The sequence below is a fragment of the Macaca nemestrina genome, chromosome 6, assembly GCF_043159975.1.
Source record: "Macaca nemestrina isolate mMacNem1 chromosome 6, mMacNem.hap1, whole genome shotgun sequence".
Lineage (NCBI taxonomy): Eukaryota > Metazoa > Chordata > Mammalia > Primates > Cercopithecidae > Macaca > Macaca nemestrina.
The window spans coordinates 172,724,546-172,745,996 of record NC_092130.1 but is presented as its reverse complement, the minus strand read 5'-3'; the positions used below and the strand labels follow the sequence as shown (position 1 = coordinate 172,745,996).

Sequence of the window (21,451 nt, the reverse complement as noted above, 5' to 3'; positions counted from 1 at the left end):
CCAGATCTCATGAGAACTCACTGTCATGAGAACAGCAAGAGGGAAATCCATTCCCATGATCCAATCATCTCCCACCACACCTATCATCTAACACTGGGGATTACAGTTTTGCATGAGATTTGAGTGGGGACACAAATCCAAACCATATCGTAAGTTATGTCTTCCTCTAAAATACACAGAAAAGAACTGGAGTCTAGAGTCATAGGTCCTTAAGAATAGGGACTCTTGTTCATTCTTATATTTTAAGTACTTTAAATAAAGATTAGTTTTATTTAAATAAATTATTTTCAAGTTAATGAATTAATTTTGTCTTTGTGTATTTAATATGACACCTCCCAAAAAATAGTATCATAGTTCATCATATGAGAGAAACCAATGTTTTCAAGCAGTTGTCATTAGAATACACAAGGCTTATAAGACAGGTCCTCTGGAAAACTCTATATGAAATTAATTTGTGTTAATAAATTAGTTTTATCTAGGATTCTGTTCTTACATTATGTGCATTTTTCTTCCAGAATATAGCACTACTAATTATACCTCCTTCTTTTTATATACTTGAAAAAAACTTTTTGTTTTATTTTACTTTAAGTTCTGGGTTACATATCCAGAATGTGCAGGTTTGTTGCATATCAACAGGTCATCTAGTTTTTAAGCCCTACATGCATTAGGTATTTGTCCTAATGCTCTCCATCCCCTTGCCCCAACACCCTCTCAGGCCCCGTGTGTGATGTTCCCCTCCCTGTGTCCATGTGTTCTCAATGTTCAACTCCCACTTATGAGTGAGAAAATGTGGTGTTTGGTTTTCTATTCCCATGATAGTTTGCTGAGAATGATGGCTTCCAGTTTCATCCATGTCGCTGCAAAGAACATGAACCCATTCTTTTTTATGGCTGCATAGTATTCCAGTGTGTATACGTGCCACGTTTTATTTATCCATTCTATCACTGATGGGCATTTGGGTTGGTTCCAAGTCTTTGTTCTTGTAAATAGTTCTGCAACACACATATGTGTGCATTTGTCTTTATCTTATAAAACAAAAATACCGCTTGTATGCAACAATCTAGATTTTGTCTTTAGAAATGTGGCCACATTTTTATTTCATCAGACTGAAATAATTGAAATACAATGGAACAAAATAACTTCAATCACATAAAGTTCATAAAATTAAATGGGCTCATCCTGTTCACATTCAGAGGAGAATCACTTGTGGGAATGGAGAAAGCAAAAAGACAGAATGAAATTCAGTTCAATATCCACTGTAAGCTGGCATGTCCAATTTTAATACTAATAACTAAATGTACAACCCACTGAAGTATATTTATACTTTTAGCAAAAATATTGCCGCTTCTTATAAGGAATGGCACATCCAATAGCAAAAGCACTGAAAATGTTCTCCTCATGGCCAGGAGAGTTTATAGACAGGTGAAGCATTCTTCCTACTTTGGTGTTCAGGTGAAGGTGCTTACACTGCAGCCTGGAGCTAAGACATCGTTGTGATCAGCTGGGATGAAGATGAGCAGTTGTTATTGGTGGTGGTGGTTGTGTTGCAGTGGTGGTGGTTGTTATTGTTGTTGTTGGTAGTGGTGATTGTGGGCTGTTATTTTTCACGGCGATGGTGGTGTTAAGGAATATGATGGTGATGGTGGTGGTAGTTGTGGTGAAGGTTGTGGTGGTGTTACTTCAGCCCTATTCCTGGTATTTCCTACCTATGTCTACTAGACTGTTATAGTTGGAAGGAACTGGATCTCCCTTGGATTATCTAAGCTAAGGAAAGGGCTAGGAGATGTGATGAGTGGAGCTAGTATTGTTAGTAGGTATTCGAAAAATGGAAGCAGAATCAAGAAACTTTGACTTCACGCCTGGACATCTTGGAAACCCACACAAAGTTGTACAAGCATTTTCTCTGAAACACACAGCAGTTGTGCAGACAGGCCATGGAAAATTAAAGAATGTGGTTAAGTATGTCAGAATCACCAAAATCTCTTCCTAAAATTTACCAGGCACTCCCCATTCCACCTAGAATGAAATGTATGTGCCTCTGCTGCTCTCCTTGGTCCCACATGGTCTGTGGTCATTCCATCATCTCTCAGGCTCATCTCAGTCCACTGACTCTCTTCTCACTCTGCTCTAGCTATGTGGACTTTCTCAAAATCAACTTCACCAAAGCTAAGCAAGGGTCTTGCAGTGGCTGTTGTTTTCTACCTGGAAGGCTACTCCCCAAGTTGCCACTCTCCAGTCTCATGCTAAGGTCCTTATTTCACAGATCTCCTCAGTGCATCCTCTCCTCAGTCTTGTTAAAGTCTCCTGCCTCAGGCACTCACCTCCATGCATCTTCTGTTCAGCACTGTTCTCATCTAAAATTATCAATGAGTTTTCGTTGTAATTCACCAGAGCCAGTGTAGTCTGCAAGTGCAGGTATTTCACAACCTGAATGAAAAAAACATTTGAAAAAAAGGCCAGCCCTGCTAATGAAAGAACGTGACTGTAGCCAGCTCTTAAACAATTGGCTATACCATGACTATGAAACAAAATGGACGTTTAGCTAACAGAGTAAGTAAAACTTGGTATGTGCATAGCAGCTGCTTTTTGTGAAAACTGTCTGGCTAGACCACAGAAGTGTATGTGTGAAGTAAAAGATGTGACTAGATCTAATAATTATGCAATGATTAAGAAAAAAAAAAGCCATAACAACTACTACTGCATCCAGTGAAATCTAGATTTAATTAAAAAACTGCAAATGCACAGTAATAGATTTTATAGTTATACATTTATAGCTACTAAAAACATTATCAAGTGATTTCCCACAGAAAAAAAACTTTGTTTCTATGAGTTTGAAATGCTCTCCAAACTCCCTTTTCCTCCATTAAAAAAATGAATCTTATAATTTTATTGTTTTAACTTTTTATTTTGCTATAATTTCACATTTACAGAAAAATTTCAAGATTAGTACAAAGAACTTCTGTATACAGTTTACTCAAGATCAGAAATTGTTTATTTTGCCCCATTTACTTTTTCTTTCTCCCTCTCATATGTACATATATATATATTTATATGTATTATTTTGGAACCATTTTAAAGCAATTTTGAGACATAATGCCCCATTACCTCTAAATACTTCATTGTATGTTGTCTAACATAACCGCAATGATCAAAATCAGAAAATTTTGTTTTGATAAAATATTATATGATTCAACTCATTCAAATTTGAACTCATTCAAATTTTCCAAGTGTCTTAGTGATAGCATTTATATATATATATATTTTTCCCTAATCTAGGACGCAATTTGAATTGGATTAAGTGCTGCTAACATCATTCAATCTAGAAATGCCTTGGCCTTTCTTTGACTTTCTTAACCTTGTTATTTTTCAATAGTGCAGGCCAGTTATTTTGTTGCATATTTCTTAAATTCAGTACGTCTGATGTTCACTTATGATTAGTTTCAGCACTGTTGCCATACACCACCATAAAAATCAAGTCTAGCAAATAGAGTACAATATTTCTTTTACAGTATATTTAAGTAAAATTTATATATAATGAAATGAAGGAATTCTAAGCATGCAATGTGATGAGTTTTGACAAATGCATGCACCTGTTTAAACTGTGCTGTTATCAATACATACAACATCTCCATCTCCACAAAAAGATTTCTTGAGCTATGTCCTAGTGAATTCCTCTGCTCCAGATGCAGTCTAGGTACTGATCCTTCTTTCTGCCATAGATTAATTTTTACCGTTCAAAAATTTCCCATGAATGCTACTATGTAGTATGCACACTTTTGTACGGAGACTCTTTTGCTCAGCATGTCTGTGAGATTCATACACGTTGTTTTGTGCATCAAAAATGTACTATTTCCTATTTGATGAGCAGTTGTCCATGTGCGAATGGTACAACAATGCATTTATCCATTAGTTTTATGATGGCTTTTTGGGTTGTGTGCTAGTTTTGTATTGGTTGAGATTCATCCAAAGTAACAGAACCAGTAGGAGATGTATGAAGGGATTTGTTACAGAAAAGTGGCTTACAAAATTGTGGGGGCTGGTTCCGCAGATGTAGAGCTGCTATCTCTTCCTCTGATGGCAAAGCTAGAAGTTCATAGGCTATTTAGTCAGAAAGTGAGGATCATAAGTATGCAGGACTCACAAGCATGAGCTGGAATCCCATGAGGATGAACTCAAAGTGGTGTTTGTCTTGGTTATCTGTGTCTGTGGTCTCACGCTGAGGTCCTACAGAATCCAGAGCCTTTCTTCATAAAGCTAAATGCACGTAAACATCTGGCCCAGGGGTTGGAGAAGCTGTAGGAGGATCCAGGGGAATGCAGAGCAATTGCAGATGAAGCTGCTGCTTCACATCAACAGGTAAGTCTGCAGATCAACAAAGAATGTGCTTTACAAATTGACCACCGTCTTCTCCCCCTTCCAGCTCTCTCAAGAATCTTCCTGTGGTCTGTCATAACTGGAAACATACAAGAAAGTGAATTCTGAGAGATGTAATCTAGTCTAAATTAACATACTTTAAAGCCATCACAGCCCATCCCTTGTCAACTTGACACCCATACGCTACTCCTTTAACCATACTTGCTCTCCAATGAAGGGCACCAATAAAGTCATACTTCTGTTTAACATATATCCCACCTGCAACTGAAAACATGCTCACCATTTCCCTAGAAAAGGTTGCAAAGTTTTGTGTTTCTTTTTTCCCCTTTGGGGTGATGTTTACTCTTCTCCTAGCTGATCCATACTACTTTGATGTTCTGTAACTAAAATACTGAGACATACACCTGCACCTGTTTAAAGTGTGCTGCTATCAAGATATACAATATCTCCATCTCCACAAAAAGATCTCTTGAGCTATTTCCTAGTGAATTCCTCTGCTCCAGATGCAGTCTAAGTACTGATCCTTTTTTCTGCCATAGATTAATTTTTCCTATTCAAAAATTTCCCATGAATGCTCCTATGTAGTATGCACACTTTTGTATGGAGACTCTTTTGCTCAGCATCAATATTATTAAAATATATTTTGTTAGATAATAAAGGTATGGGAAGAAAGAAACAAAAATATTTTATTTATATACATGCAAGCATATTTATATCAAAATAAAGACATATTCATTACACAGTTACTATTTTTGGAATTGTTTATGTGGTCATAGCTGGTATTTATAAATACCTTTTTCTGTAACCTGTTTTATATTTTCTCCTCAAGTACCTCAGCTTGCCAGGATTGCCTTGCCTGATGGGGTTACCTAAACCTCATTTTGGAAGGGCCTGTGCCATTAGCAGTCCTGCTCAAATTGGATTGTTTTAATTTTCCATTGACTTTATTTATTTTTAATTTTTTTGTTTTTGTTTTTGAGATTGAGTCTCGCTCTGTTGCTCAGGCTGGAGTGCAGTGGCACAATCTTGGCTGACTGCAACCCCCATCTCCTGGGTTCAAGCAATTCTCCCTGCCTCAGCCTCCTGAGTAGCTGGGATTACAGGTGCCCACCATAGTGCCCAGCTAATCTTTTGCATTTTTAGTAGAGACGAAGTTTTGCCATGTTGGTCAGGCTGGACTTGAACTCCTGACCTCAGGTTATCTGCCTGCCTTGGCCTCTCAAAGTGCTGGAATTACAGGTGTGAGCCACCTCGTTTGGCCAACTTTATAATCACAGCACATGAGAACACTAAAGGACACCCTGGATGATCCACATTTCAGACATACTCCTTACCTGCATTATGTAATAGCAACTCACTTTTCCCTTTGGAGCCAGGATTAACCAACCTAGCCAGTACCAAAACCTGCATCTTTACTTGTTGAATCAGAAGCATGAGGAGCTCAAACTGCCCAGCTGGCTGTCTCAACTTCCAGTTCAATGGAATAATTTATTTTTTTAATCCCCAGGTGAGACCATTCCTTCCTTTGGACTTAAGACTGCTAGACCAGCAGAATCTAAAGTCAAAGAAACAGGAAGCAAAAGTTTTCCCAGTGGATTAGAGGGGGTAATAGAGAAAGGAGTCCCTCTCATTCCACCCCTTGATTCCTGGAACAATTAATCTTGACTATAGGAGTGATATGGTTTGACTGTGCATCCCCACCCAAATGTCATCTTGTAGTTCCCATGATTCCCATGTGTTGTGGGAGGGATCTGGTGGGAGATGATTGAATCATGGGGGTGGGTCTTTCCTGTGCTGTCCTCATGATAGTAACTAAGTCTCATGGTTTTAAAAATGGGAGCTTTCCTGCACAAACTCTCACTCTCTGCCTGCCACCATTCATGTAAGATTTGACTTTCTTCTCCTTGCTTTCTGCCATGATTGTGAGACTTCCCCAGCCACGTGAAACTTTAAGTCTAATTAAATCTCTTTCTTTTGTAAATTGCCCAGTCTTCAGTATGTCTTTATCATTAGCGTGAAATGTACTAATATAAAGAGAAATAGCACCATAAATTAAATACTGATTTTGAGCATATGTTACACTTTGGAGTTTATTTCCTCCACCCCACAAGGTGTTGACACCCAGCTGACGCCTAATTGAGTTTTGAAAAGGTCCATTCTACCATTCCACCAAGGCAGCTACTCAGGATGTTGGGAAACATGGAGATACCAGTAAATAACATAAACATGAAACCAGTGGCATGCATCATTTACTGGGGAATATGTTCTGTGGTCAGAAGTGGTCACTTGTAGAATACCATGATGATGGAGAAGGCATTCTGTTAGTCTGTGGGTGGTAGTCTTAGCAGATGCATTGCAAGAATGGAAGACAAACATACCTAGTGTCTCTTCTACTACCAACAAGAAACTCTATCCTCCGTAATGGAAATAGTCTGACGTAATCAACCCACCACTGGGAAGGCTGGCCGACCCTTCTGAAGGGTTATGCTTTACCACAGGCCAAGAATTGCTGTAATTTTTCTATCTATGTTTGTAACTCAATACATTGTTACTATTACTACTTTAAACAAATAGGTATCTTTTAGATCAATTAAGAACAAGGAAGATTAAAGTTTTATTTGACTTTCACTTGTTCCTTCTCTGATGCTTTTCCTTTGGTTTATATATACATATGAGCCATATATCACTTTATTTCCCCTGAAAAACTTCTTTTACATTTCTGGCAGGGTAAGCCAGCTCATGGCTCTAGTGTCTATGTCTTCAGTCAGGCAGATCTGAGCTCTGAATCTTAAAATTCAACTGTCTATCCACATTGCAAAATGGCAGTTTGCTTTGCAACCTAAGTTTTGTAATAGGCTCTGGAAAAGTCTGTATTCTGTCTGTTCAGCCTCTTCTTGTTGTAGGGATAAGTGATGACTTCCAAAGTCTTTACGTGTCAGAACTGTAAAAAAAATCAGCATTTTTATAATTTTAATTTTCCCTTCTATTTTGGCTTGATGGTTATAACTCTGTTTTGTTTCTTCCCAGCCTCAGATTCTTCACATGCATACATTACTTCATATCTAACTGAAGACGTGAGGGAGATCTTCTACATGCTTCTGGCCCTCTGTGTACCTCTGCTTTTCCCATTACTCTGCCTTGTGAATTACAAGCACCTCATTCTTCCCAGACTCTTGGTTCCATCCCTTAAACTCAGGAATCCACTGGACTCCACCCTCATTCCTGCCCCTATGCCATGGCCTGTAGACTCTCCTAGGCTAAAAACTGGGGTAATCCTATGGATTGTCTTGCTGGTTTTCCACTTCTCAGAGGTCACTGTTGGTGTTGTTTTTTATTTTACCTGGTGTCCAGTGTTTTAAAAACCACTATTTGCATATTTTGTCCAGTGTTTTAGTTGTTCAAGGTGAATGATTACATCTGGGTTATGTTTTCTCATCTTACCTAGAAGGAGAACCCTATTTTAATGTATTTTAAAGTTAATTACAATAAGATATATTGAGACTGTTTTCTTTATTTGAAATATAATTTATTTGTTATTTTTAACTATTATAAATTAAAATTATACACTTGGATCACTTGAGGTCACAAGTTTGAGACCAGTCTGGCCAACATAGTGAGACCCGGGCTCTACTAAAAACACAAAAACTATCCAGGCTTGATGGTGGGTGCCTGTAATTCCAGCTACTGGGGAGGTAAAGGCATGAGAATTGCTTGAACCTGGGAGACGGAGGTTGCAGTGAGTCGAGAAAACACCACTGCACTCCAGCCTGGGCGACAGAGCAAAACTCCATCTCAAAAAAGAAAAAACAAACAAACAAACAAAAAAACAAGCATTCAACTATATCTCCACATTCTATCCAAGCAACTGTTTTAATTCTTTTGACTTTCTTCCAATTTTTGTGAATTAAAATATGCATGCTTTCCATATTGGTGAGTCACAATATGAAAACTTCTAAAAGAAAATTCACAGTTATGCTTCCTTTGCCAACAGCTCCTCTTTTTCACATTTATTATCTCAATTGTCCATCTCAGGTATCTGTTCCAACTGGTCAGAGATGTATTTTATCTGATAGAAAAAATAAGACCCAGTATTTGGTAGATCAGTAGGGTGACTACAATAATTTACTTTATATTTGAAAATAGTCAGAAAAGAATAATAGAAATATTTCTAGCATAAATAAAAGATACATACTTAAGGTTATAGATAGCTCAATTACACTGAATTGATCCTTACACATTATGTGAATGAATTAAATTAACACATATGCCCCCCTCTCCCAAAAAGAAAAGAAATAATAGAAGACTCTAGAAAAACAAAACTGAGACTTCATTAATTACTTCCTTCAGGAATATTCAAATTTTAAAAGATGAATATAAGTCAGTGGATAAGCATGCGTGGCACCTCAGCTGTATGTGTGCCTATGTGTATTTAGAGTGGGTGGTATGTGTGGGAGACTAGCTCATTTAGGAAATCTGTCTCACTGCTAGTTACAGGGATAAGAAATGAAAAAGGTTAATTTCCTCTTGTGAAAAATAATCCTTGAGGGAGATGATCCAGGGCTGATTTGGCATCTCTGGGACCACTGGAGATCTAAACTACTTCTGTCATTTCACTTTTATACCCTATGTGCAAAGCCGCCATTTTCTTAACCCAAAATGCCTACTGATCTCTAGCCATCTGTGTTCTGGACAGTAGAAGGAGAAATGGAGGAATTTCATCCTTCTTGAGGAATGTTTATGTTTTGGGTTCACCCAAAATTCCTGCTTGGAATTCATTAGCTAGAATTTAGTCTCAAGGATTGCTGGGCACCTTGCTGTCTTTTAGCTGGGCACACTGCTGCCCTAAACAAATTTGGATTCTCATTAACAAGGAGGAATGAGCAAAGGATACTGGATAGATAAGTACAGCTCTCTTGTGAAGGTCTTCCCAAAACTTCCAAGTTAACCCTACAGCTTTTGCCCCAGACTAGGGTAAGGCTGGCCTTGTCCCCCATTGTCTCATCCAGCACTAGAATGTCTCTGGGCTTCAATCAGGAAATAATGTATGACTCACCTTCCACTTTGGGCTTTAGGATTTTCTTCTGATGTCTGTCGACAAAGAGGTATGTACTCGGACCTGCCTTAATCTTCCCTGCATTCCTGAAAACTAGGATGTCTCAGGTCACTCCATCATACCAGAATTGCTCTTTTCTGAAGTAAACCTAACTCTTCCCAGTGTTTTTCTTTAGTCCCATGGATGAAACAAAATATGTTTTGATCCTGGAGAATTACTCAAGCTAAACCCATCTTGAACCGCAAGTCAGAAAAGTAAACCGATGTCAAAGTCAAATTAAGGAGCACTTTTTACTATATAAGGTAAAGTAATGTATGTCAGGATGTAGTGATGTATGATGGTGATGAAATTCTCAGAGCAGTGACCCAGGAAAAGGCAGCACTGAATTGCAAAAAGCTACATGTCATGCAATGATTAAAATTAGTGGCTGCCATTTCCAGACAGATAAATCAATACTAATGAATGTAAGGTTTGCCTTCCAGGGATGAAACAAATGGTTCAGGCCACTGCAGTGATGTCCTTGCAGAGGAGTGTATTGAACTGCAAAGGCCCATGTGTGGAGTCGATTGTATTATTTTCGATGTTTATGCCCCAGAGACAGTTTCTGGAGGTCTCAACAAACAAGGAAACCCAGTGAATAAGGTACAGGGCATTTAAAATAATTAGAGTTCTGTTTCTTCTAATGTTTTTTCTTATGGCCAGGGAAGGGCATGGACAACACTTTTTGTGCCTAAGATCACTGCAGGCTCTTGATCAGGAGGCAAATGAGGACTGTTTAGATCCCTGGCTATCCATTTTTAAAAATTTTATTTTTTATTTCAGTAGGTTTTTAGGGAGCAAGTGGTGTTTGATTACATAAATCCGTTCTTTAGTGTTGATTTCTGAGATTGTGGTGCACCCATCACCCGAGCAGTGTATACTGTACCCAATGTGTAGTCTTTTATCCCTCACGCCCCTCCCACCCTGTCCCTCAAGTCCGTTAAGTCCAATGTATCATTCTTATGCCTTTGTGTTCTCATAGCTTAACTGCCACGTATGAGTAAGAGCATACGATGTTTGGTTTCCCATTCCTGGGTTACTTCACTTAGAATAACAGTCTCTTCCATCCATGTTGCACTCAACGCCAATTTCTTGTTTTGTTTTGTTTTGTTTTTGTTTTTGTTTTTTGAGGCGGAGTCTCCCTCTGTCACCAGGCTGGAGTGCTGTGGCGCAATCTCACCTGACTGCAACCTCCGTGTCCCTGGTCCAAGCGATTCTCCTGCCTCAGCCTCTCGAGTAGCTGGAACTACAGATGTGCGTCACAACGCCCAGATAATTTTTGTATTTTTAGTAGAGACGGGGTTTCACCATGTTGGCCAGGATGGTCTTGGCCTCTTGACCTCGTGATCCGCCTGCCTTGTCCTCCCAAAGTGCTAGGATTACAGGCATGAGCCACCATGCCTGACCTATTTTGTTCCTTTTTATGGTTGAGTAGTATTTCATGGTATATGCCTACCACATTTTCTTTATCTACTCCTTGATAACTGGGCACTTGAGATGGTTCTATATTTTTGCAATTGCAAATTGTGCTGCTGTAAACATGTGTAAGTATCTTTTTTGTATAATGACTTCTTTTCCTCTGATACATATCTAGTAGTGGGATTGCTGGATCAAATAGTAGAGCTGCATTTAGTTCTTTAAGAAAGCTCCACACTATTTTCCATAGTGGTTGAACTAGTTTACATTCCCACTACCATCCAGAATCCACAAGGAACTCAAACAAATTAGCAAAAAACAAACAAACAAACAATTCCATCAAAAAGTGGGCAAAGGTCATGAATAGACAGTTCTCAAAAGAAGATACACAAATGGCCAACAAGCATATGGAAAAATGCTCAACATCATTAATTGTCAGGGAAATGGAAATCAAAACCACAATGTGATACCACCTTACTCCTGCAAGAATGGCCATAACAAAAATTTTATTTTTTAAAAAATACATGTTGTTGTGGATGTGGTGCTTCTAATTTTTAATCCTTCCATTCATTTTCATTTTCTCACAGAGACCTGTATGTTTCTGTTTACCAGAGGGAGTAGCCAAAAATGATGGAAAACATCAGTAATAACATGACGTTCTGAATTACAAAAGAATAAAGCTGTATTGCCATACAAAAACAAAACACTGAGGAGTATGATAATGTGTATTCGTAGCCCTGAGAAAGGGAGGCAAAATCTGTGTGATTAAGAAAAGAGACCCAGAGATCTTGAAAACTGTTATTCTTTAAATTGAAGTTTTTATTGAGAAAAGTTTAGGTTTGCACGCAGTTATAAGAAATAATACAGATAGCCCATGAACCCTTAGCCCCGTTTCCCCCAAAGGTAACATCTTGTAAAATACCATATAATATCACAACAAAGATTTTAACATTGATTTAATTCAGTGATTTCATTCAACTTTCTTCAGTGCATGCCTCTGTGTGTGTGTGTGTGTGTGTGTGTGTGTGTGTGTGTGTGTGTGTAGGTATTTAGTTCTACACACTTTTATCATGTGTAGTTGTTAGTATCTATATCACAGTTAAGATTCTAAAAGTTCCTTAATTATAAATCTCCTTTATATTGCCTTTAATAAATCCTCTTTGGCCAGGCACTGTGGCTCATGCCTGTAATGGCAACACTCTGGGAGGCCAGGGTGGGTGGATCACCTGAGGTCAGGAGTTCGAGACCAGCCTGGCCAACATGGCAAAACCCCATCTCTACTAAAAACACAAAAAATTAGCCAGGCATGGTGGCAGGCAATTGTAATTCCAGCTACTCGGGAAGCTGAGGCAGGAGAATTGCTTGAACCCACGAGGCGGAGGTTGCAGTGAGCCGAGATTGCACCATTGCCCTCCAGCCTGGGCGACAGAGTGAGACTCCATCTCAAATAAATAAATAAATAAATAAATAAATAAATAACTATCAATCAATAAATAAATCCTCCCATGCATCATCCCCTAACCTGTGACAATCTGTGATTTAGTCTCCATTTGTAAAATGTTGCTATTTCAAAATGTTACATAAATGGAATCATGTGGTATGTAACATTTGGAGATTGGCATTTCTTGCTCAGCAAAATTCTATGAGTATTCATCCAAGCTGTTGCACAGATCAACAGCTTGTTCCTTTATATTGCTGAGTAGTATTCTCTCATACATATATGAGACAGTTTGTTTAATGATATATCTGTTTAAGGGTGTCCGGGCTGACTATAGATTTTGGCTATTACAAATAAAGTTGTTAGGGACATTCACCTGTGAGTTTTTATGTAAGCATATATTTTAGCTTTTCTGAGATAAATTCCCCAAAGTGCAATGCATGGGTAGTTGCATGTCTACTTTTATTAGAAACTGCCAAATGGTTATTCAGAATAGCTGTAGCACTTTGCTTTTTTTTTTTTTTTACCAGCAATCTCTGAGTGACCCAGTTTCTCTATATTCTTCCTTATATTAGGCCATTCTTGTATTTTTACAAAGAAATATCTGAGACTGGGTAATTTATAAAGAAAACGGGTGTAATAGTTCATGGTTCTGCAGGCTACACAGTATGGTGCTGGCATCTGCTCTGCTTCTGGGGAGGCCTTGGAGAGTTTTTACTTATGGCAAAAAAGCAAAGCCAGAGTAGGCATATGACATGGCCAGAGCCAGAACAAGAGAGAAAGTGTGTGTGTGTGTGTGTGTGTGTGTGTGTGTGTGTGGGCAGGGGGAGAGCAGGGGTAAGGGGGTCCGTGGGGGGATGTTGGGGGTACATGCCACACTCTTTGAGACGAACAAATCTCATGAGAATCACTCACTATCTTGAAGAGAGCACCAAATTATGAGGGATCCATCCCATGATCTAATTATCTCCCACTAGCCCCCATCTCCAATGTTGGGAGTTACATTTCAACATGAGATTTACAGAGGACACATATCCAAACCATATTATTCTCCAAATTGACTGTTGCCACTATTTTATATTGTAGCCATTCTGATATTACATATAGTGCTATCTCATTGTGATTTTACTTTTTATTTCTATAAAGGCTAATAATTTTGTGCATCATTGCATGTGCTTATTTGGCTTCTGTGTATCCCTTTCGGTGAAATATCTTTTTTTTAACCTGTTGTTCTTTCTCTAAATAGATTGTTTTTTAATTGCTGAGAGTTCTTTATATACTCTACATGCCAGTTCTTTGTTGTATATGTAATTTGCAGACATTTCCCATTACCTATAGCTTGTCTTTGTATGTTTTTAATAGCATCTTGAGAAAAAAAATTCTGTGATTAAAAAACAAAGTTTTTAACATTGATGAAGTCCAATTTATCAACTATTTTTAAGGATTTTGCAGACTGTACAGATTGTTCCTAAAGTATAAAATGTAGTAACTCTTGCCTAGCATCAGACCCTAAATATTTTCTATATTTTTCTAAAACTTTTGTAGTTTTATGTTTTACATGTAAGTTCATAACCCATTTTGAGTTAAATTTTTATTTATTTATTTTTTTGAGACTGAGTCTCCCCCTGTCCCCCCGGCTGGAGTGCAATGGTGCGATCTCTACTCACCGCAACCTCTACTTCCCAAGTTCAAGCGATTCTCCTGCCTCAGCCTCCCGAGTAGCTGGGATTATAGGCACCCGCCACCACGCCCAGCTAATTTTTTGTATCTTTAGTACAGACGGGGTTTCACCATGTTTGCCAGGCTGGCCTCAAACTCCTGATCTTGTGATCCGCCCGACTCGGCTTCCCAAAGTGCTGGGATTACAAGCGTGAGCCACCATGCCTGACCGAGTTAATTTTTATATAAGGTAAAAGGTTTGGGTCAAGATTCATTTGTTTTCTACCTGTGATGTACAGGTATTTCAGCACCATTTGTCAAAAAGTCTATCCTATCTCTATTGAATTGTTTTTGTGACTTATCAATAATCAGGCAATGTTAAATAAATACATACAAAAAACAAGTTCTGTATATCAAACAATACATTCAATAGGGTGAAAAGGTAACCTGTGAAATCGGAGAAAATATTCGCAATCATATATCTTATAAGTAATTAATATTCAGAATACATAAAGCAATCCTAACATTCAACAACTACAAAAATAATCTGATTACAAAACGGGTTTAGGGGTGAGTTTTTTGCAATAAAAATTAAATTGTTATCAGGTTAAAATAAATTATTATAACGATAAGAATGTTTTTTGTAAGCCTCATGGTAACCACAAAACAAAAGCTTATAACAGATGCACAAAAACTAAAAAGCAAGGAATCAAAACATACTACTTGAGAAAATCCCTTAGCTGCAAAGGAAGATAGCAAAAAAAGAAAAAACAAAGAATTTACAAAACAACTAGTAATCAATAATAAATGGCATTAGTAAATTCTTACCTATCAATAATTGCCTTGAATGTACATGAATTAAAATCTCCAAAGACTTAAAGTGGATGAATAAATATTTCTAAAAAGTATTTTTTTTTCCCCAAGATGGCAGATTAGAGGATTCTCGTTTGCCTCAGCCGCTTGGAAATCGCACCTCAGTATATAAAGATAAACTCCATGAGCTTTTATTCAAGGAGAATGGGAATCCACCGGAATAGTGAAGGACACCTCAGATCTTGAGGAGGAGAATGTGGACACACAGCTTCCTTGGCAGTGTCTGTCTGATAAAAGTGATGAAGCCCCAGCACATGAGAGAGGCAGAGAACCTCCCTCTGTGATACCCCTTTCCCCTGGGGATGAGTGACACAGGTCAAGGGAGAGCACGCTGTTTCTCCCAAGCCTGGGAGCTAACTTGGGGATAGGCTTCGAGATGCTCTAAGGGAGCGACACCGGGAAAAGCTTCAGGGAGTTTCCTAGGCCTGGAACCAAGAGCAGGATGCCATTTTATTATTTATTTATTTTTGAGACGGAGTCTTGCTCTGTCGCCCAGGCTGGAGTGCAGGGGCGCAATCTCGGCTCACTGCAAGCTCCGCCTCCCAGGTTCACGCCATTCTCCTGCTTCAGCCTTCCGAGTAGCTGGGACTACAGGTGCCCGCCGCCACACCCGGCTTATTTTTTCTATTTTTAGTAGAGATGGGGGTTTCACCATGTTAGCCAGGATGGTCTCGATCTCGTGACCTTGTGATCCACCCGCCTCAGCCTCCCAAAGTCAGGATGCCATTTTTAACCTGAATGCATACTAAGTCAGCCATTCTTTGTCCACCTGGCAGCATGGCTGCACAGACATTCTAGTTTTGGACCAGAAAATGGAGGGGTTCCACAGTCTGAACTGTGGAAAACGCCTCAGCAATAGGTGCTGGAACTGTGCTCTTCCCCCATCACAAACCTGAGTCAGGAGGAGAGCTGCTATAGATGCAGTTTGTCCTGGGTGATGAGACCCAGCCAGGACTACCTTGGCAGCTGAAACAGGTCTATATGTGTCATTTCTGGGTTCCCCAGGTTGGTCCCTTGAGACATGAGCAGAACTTCTCAAAAGAAGACATACAAGTGGCAAAAAAAAAAAAAAAAAAGAAAAAAAAAGAAAAAAGAAAAAGAAAAAATGCTCACCATCATTAATCATCAGAGACATACAAATCAAAACCACTGTGAGATACCATCTCATACCAGTCAGGGTGGCTATTACTATAAAATTAAAACAACAGATGCTGATGAGGCTGTGGAGAAAAGGGAATGCTTATGCATTGTGGGTGGGAATGTACATTAGTTCAGTCACTGTGGAAAGCAATTTAATTTTCTCATATAACTTAGGACTACCATTTGACCCAGTATTCCTATTATTTGGTATGTTTCCAAAAGAAAATAAATTGTTCTACCAAAAATACACATGCACTTGCATGTGCATTGTGGCACTAGTCACAATAGCAAAGTCATGGAATCAACCTAAGTGTCAATCAAGGGTGAATTGGATAAAGAAAATGTCATACATGTGCATCGTAGATTATTACACAGCCTCTGCAGCCTCTTACGTCCACTGCAGCAACATGGATGCAGCTAGAAGCCTTTTTCCTAAGTGAATGAACACAGGAACAGAAAAGAAAATACCACAAGTTCTCACTTATAGATGGGATCTAAACATTGTGTACTCATGACATAAAGACAGAAACAATAGACACTGTGGACTACTAGAGTGGGGAGGTAAGCAGAGACCAAGGATTGAAAAACTAACTATTGGGTATTATGCTGAGTACCTGAGTGATGTGATCAGTTTTAGCCCAAACTTCAGCATCACACAATATACCCTGGCAACAAAACAATTATATGCTGCCTTCAAAAAAGTCACTTCACTTGTAAGGACACACATAGACTGAAATGAATAAATGGAAAATATGCTATGCAAATGCAAACCAAAGGAGGGCAACAAGACCTACACTTATTTCGGATAAAATAGACTTTAATTCAAAACTTCAGAAAGAGACAAAGAAGGTTACCATGTAATGACAAAGGAGTCAATTCATCAATAGAGTATAACAACTGTAAATATATATATGCACCCCTACATCAAAGCACCCAAAAATATAAAGCAAATACTGATAGATCATAAGGGCGCAATAGACTGCAGTATAGATGTAGTAGGGGAATTTTAGCAATGGAAGGATCATCCAGACAGAATCAATAAGGAAACATCGGACTTCCACTACACTCTGGGACAGGGTTCCCCAAACCCTGAGCCATGAACTGCTACAAGTCCATGGCCTGTTATGAATTGAACCTCACAGCAGGAGGTGAGCAGTGGGCAAGCAAGCATTACAGCCTGAGCTCTGCCTCAGATCACATCAGGCACAGCATTAAATTCTCAAAGGAGCATAAACCCTATGTGAATTGTGCATGTTGGGAATCTAGGTTATGCACTCCATATGAGAATCTAACAAATGCCTGTTGATCTGAGGTTGAACAGTTTCATCCTGAAACCATTCCACCAATCTTCCCCATGGAAAAATTATCTTCAGTCCACGGAAAAATTATCTTCCATAAAATGGGTGCCTGGTGCCAAAAAGGTTGGGGATCACTGCTCTAGAACAAATGGACTTCACAGACATAACATTCCTTTTTTTGTTGTTGTTAGAATCTTGGGAGTTATTTTATTTTATTTATTATTATTTTATTTGTCCATAAGTTATTGGGGTACAGGTGGTATTTGGTTACATGAATAAATCCTTGAGTGGTAATTTGTGAGATTTTGGTGCACCCATTACCCAAGTAGCATACATTGCACCATATTTGGAGCCTTTGGCCCTCGCCCCTCTCCCACTCTTCCCTCATGTCCCCAAAGTCTACTGTATTCTTCTTATGCCTTTAAGTCCTCATAGCTTAGCTCCCACATATCTGTGAGAACATACAATGTTTGGTTTTCCCATTCCCAAGTTACTTCACTTAGAATAATAGTCTCCATCTCATCCAGGTCGCTGCAAACACCATTAATTCATCTCTTCTTATGGCTGAGTAGTATTCTATCATATAAATATACCACAGTTTCTTTATCCACTTGTTGATTGATGGGCATTTGGGTTGGTTTCATGATTTTGCAATTGCAAATTGTGCTGCTAGAAACATGTGTGCGCAAGTATCTTTTTCGTATAATGACTTCTTTTCTTCTGGGTAGATACCAAGTAGTGGGATTGCTGGATCACATGGTAGTTCTACTTTTAGTTCTTTAGGGAATCTCCACACTGTTTTTCAAACACAAAACCACAATGCGATACCACCTTACTCCTGCAAGAATGGTCATAATCAAAAAAATCAAAAAACAGTAGATGTTGGCATGGATGTGGTGAAAAGTGAATACTTCACTGCTGGTGGGAGTGTAAACTAGGACATAATGTTCCTTCTAACAGCTGCAGAATGCATATTCTTCTCCACAGAACATGGAACAATCTCCAGTATAGGTATGTTAGGTTACAAAAAATATCTTGACAAATTTAAGAACATTGAAATAATATCAAGTATCTTTTCTGATCACAATGGCATCCAACTATAAATAAATAAAAGGAGGAATGTTGGAAACTTCCCAAACACACATAAATTAACAGCATGCTCATGAACCACCAATGGGTCAATGAAGTAATAAAAAAAAGTTAAAAACTTCTTGAGACTAGTGAAAATAGAAACACAATATACTGAAGCCTGTGAAATATAGTAAAAGCAGGTCTAAGAGGGAAGGTAGCAACAATAAATGCCTACCTCAAAAAAATAAAAGAAAAATCTTAAATAAACAAGCTAATATGGCACCTCGAGTAACTAGAAAAACAAAAAGCTAAGCTCCAAGTTAGTAGAAGGAAGAAAATAATTAAAATCAGAGCAGAAATAAGTTAAACAGAGACTAGAAAAATAATAGAAAAATCAATGAATCGAAAAGGTGGGCTTTCAAAAAGATCAACAAAGTCAATAAACTATAAGCTGACTAAGAAAAAAGACGAATAAAATCATAAATGTAAAAAGGAGGATTATAACTGATATAACAGAAATATAAAAAAATCATAAGGCTACTATGAATAATTATATGCCAACATAATGAATAACCTAGGAGAAATGATAAATGCCTTGATGCATAAAACCTACCAAAATTGAATTGGGAATAAGCACAAAATCTTCACAGTTCAACAAGTAAGGAGATAGAATCAGTAACAAAGAGTGTGTCATCAAAGAAAGGCCCTAGGCCTGAAGGCTTCACTGCTGAAAAATATTGAAAAGAAGAGAATACTTTAAAACTCATTTTACAAGGCCAGCATCTTCCTCATATCAAAGCCAGATAAAGACACTATAAAAATAGAAAACAACAGGACATTATGTCTGATGAATATAGATTCAAAAATCTTCAACGAGGTACTAACAAAACTAATTCAACAGCACATTTAAAGATCATTCACCATCATCAAGTAGGATTCATCCCAGGAATGCAAGGACAGTTCAACACATGCAAATTAGTATATGTGATACACTGTATTAACAAAATAAATAATATAAAATATGTGATTGCTTCAATAAATGCAGAAATATTATTTGATAAAATTCTACATTCATCATAAAAATTCCCAAAAATTAGGTATAGGAGAAATGTACCCTAACAAAATAAGGGCTATATATGACAAACCCACAGCTAGCATCGTACTCAGTGGGGAAAAGAGGAAAGCTTTTCCTTTAAGTTAAAGAATAAGGCAAGAATGGCCACTCTCAAGATTTCTATTCAATATAGAACTGAAGGTTCTATAGCTAGAGCACTTAGACAAAAGAAAAAAATTATACGCATCCAAATTGGAAAGGAAGAAGTTAAATTGTCTCTGTTTACAGATGACTTAATTTGATGTATAGAAAACCCTGCAGAAACCAGTAAAAAAAATTTACAACTAACAAAAAATCCAGCAAAGTTGCAGTATATAAAATTAACATACAAAAATTAATAGCATTTCTGTACAGTAACCACAAACTGATAAATTTTTTAAAATCTCATTTACAATAGCTACAAAAATAAGATACTTAACAATGAACTTTACCAAAGAAGTGAAAGAACTGTACATTAAAAATTCTAAAACATTGTGAAAAGAAATTGGAGGCCAGGCGCGGTGGCTCACGCCTGTAATCCCAGCACTTTGGGAGGCCGAGGCGGGCGGATCACAAGGTCAGGAGATCGAGACCACGGTGAAACCCCGTCTCTACTAAAAATACAAAAAATTAGCCGGGCGTGGTTGTGGGCGCCTGTAGTCCCAGCTACTCGGGAGGCTGAGGCAGGAGAATGGCGTGAACCCGGGAGGCGGAGCTTGCAGTGAGCCGAGATCGCGCCACTGCACTCCAGCCTGGGCGACAGAGTGAGACTCCGTCTCAAAAAAAAAAAAAAAAAAAGAAATTGGAGACAGCACAAATAAATGAGAAGATATTTCATATTCATGAAATGAAATAATACTGTTAAAATGTCAATACTATTCAAAGTGATCTAGAGAATCAATGTATTTGCTATCTAAATAATAATGACATTCTTCATCAAAGTAGAAAAAATATACTGAAATCAAGTAGACAGAGCCAAAAAAGAGCCTGAATAGGCAAAGCAGTCTTAAGCAAAACGAACAAACCTGCAGGCATCACACTGACTCAATTCAAAATATACTACAAGCTATAGTAACCAAAACAGAATGGTGCTGGCATAAAACTAAACACATACCAGAAGAGAATAGAGACTTCAGAAACAAATCCATGAATTTACAGCCAACTGATCTTCAACAGTGGTCCCAAAAACACAAAACGAGAAAAGGATAGTCTCTTTGATAAATGATGTTGAGAAAACAGGATATTTACATGCAGGAGAATGAAATTAGATTATTGTCTCACACCATATTCAGAAATAAACTCAAGATGAATTAAAGACTTAAATGTAAGAACCAAAACTATGAAACTTTAAATATGATCCTAAAAGCAAAAGCAACAAAAACAAAAATAGACAAATAGGATTACATCAAACCAAACAGCTCTGCACAGCAAAGGAAATGAACAACAGAGTGAAAGGACAATCTACAGTATGGTAGAAAATATTTATGTATTATACATCAGATAAGGAATTAATAAATTAATATCCAAAATAGTATCCAACACTACTATTATTATTATTATTTGGAAATAATATTCAACACTAAAACAACTAAGCAGCAAAAAAAGAGATAGTTATACTATAAAATAGGCAAAGTCATTTCTCAAAAGAAGATATATGAATGGCCAAATATAAAACAAAGTTCAAAATTACTAATCATCAAGGAAATGAAAATTTTGACCATAGTGAGATATTATATCACTCCTGTTAGAATGGCTATTACAAAAAAGACAAAAGATGACATGTTGGTGAGGATGTGGAGAAAAAGTTACCCCTGCACACTATTGGTGGGAATGTAGGTTAGCAGAGACATTATGAAAAATAATATGAACATTTCTCAAAACTTTTTTTTTCTTTTTTTTTTTTTTGAGACGGAGTCGCCCAGGCTGGAGTGCAGTGGTCGGATCTCAGCTCACTGCAAGCTCCGCCTCCCGGGTTCCCGCCATTCTCCTGCCTCAGC

The 21,451-nt window shown here is 38.0% G+C and overlaps 1 protein-coding gene across 1 annotated transcript in view; it reads right to left on the bottom strand.

Annotated features, from left to right (window-relative positions):
• Window positions 1-2,823: 2,823 nt before the first annotated feature.
• LOC105489517 (uncharacterized) overlaps window positions 2,824-21,451 on the bottom strand; it is a 140,809-nt gene continuing 122,181 nt past the window's right edge. Inside the window, exon 5 of the mRNA XM_071099222.1 lies at window positions 2,824-4,453. Within this exon, the coding sequence (XP_070955323.1) occupies window positions 4,448-4,453 (6 nt within the window). The 3' untranslated portion in view covers window positions 2,824-4,447. The remainder of the gene's footprint in view (window positions 4,454-21,451) is intronic.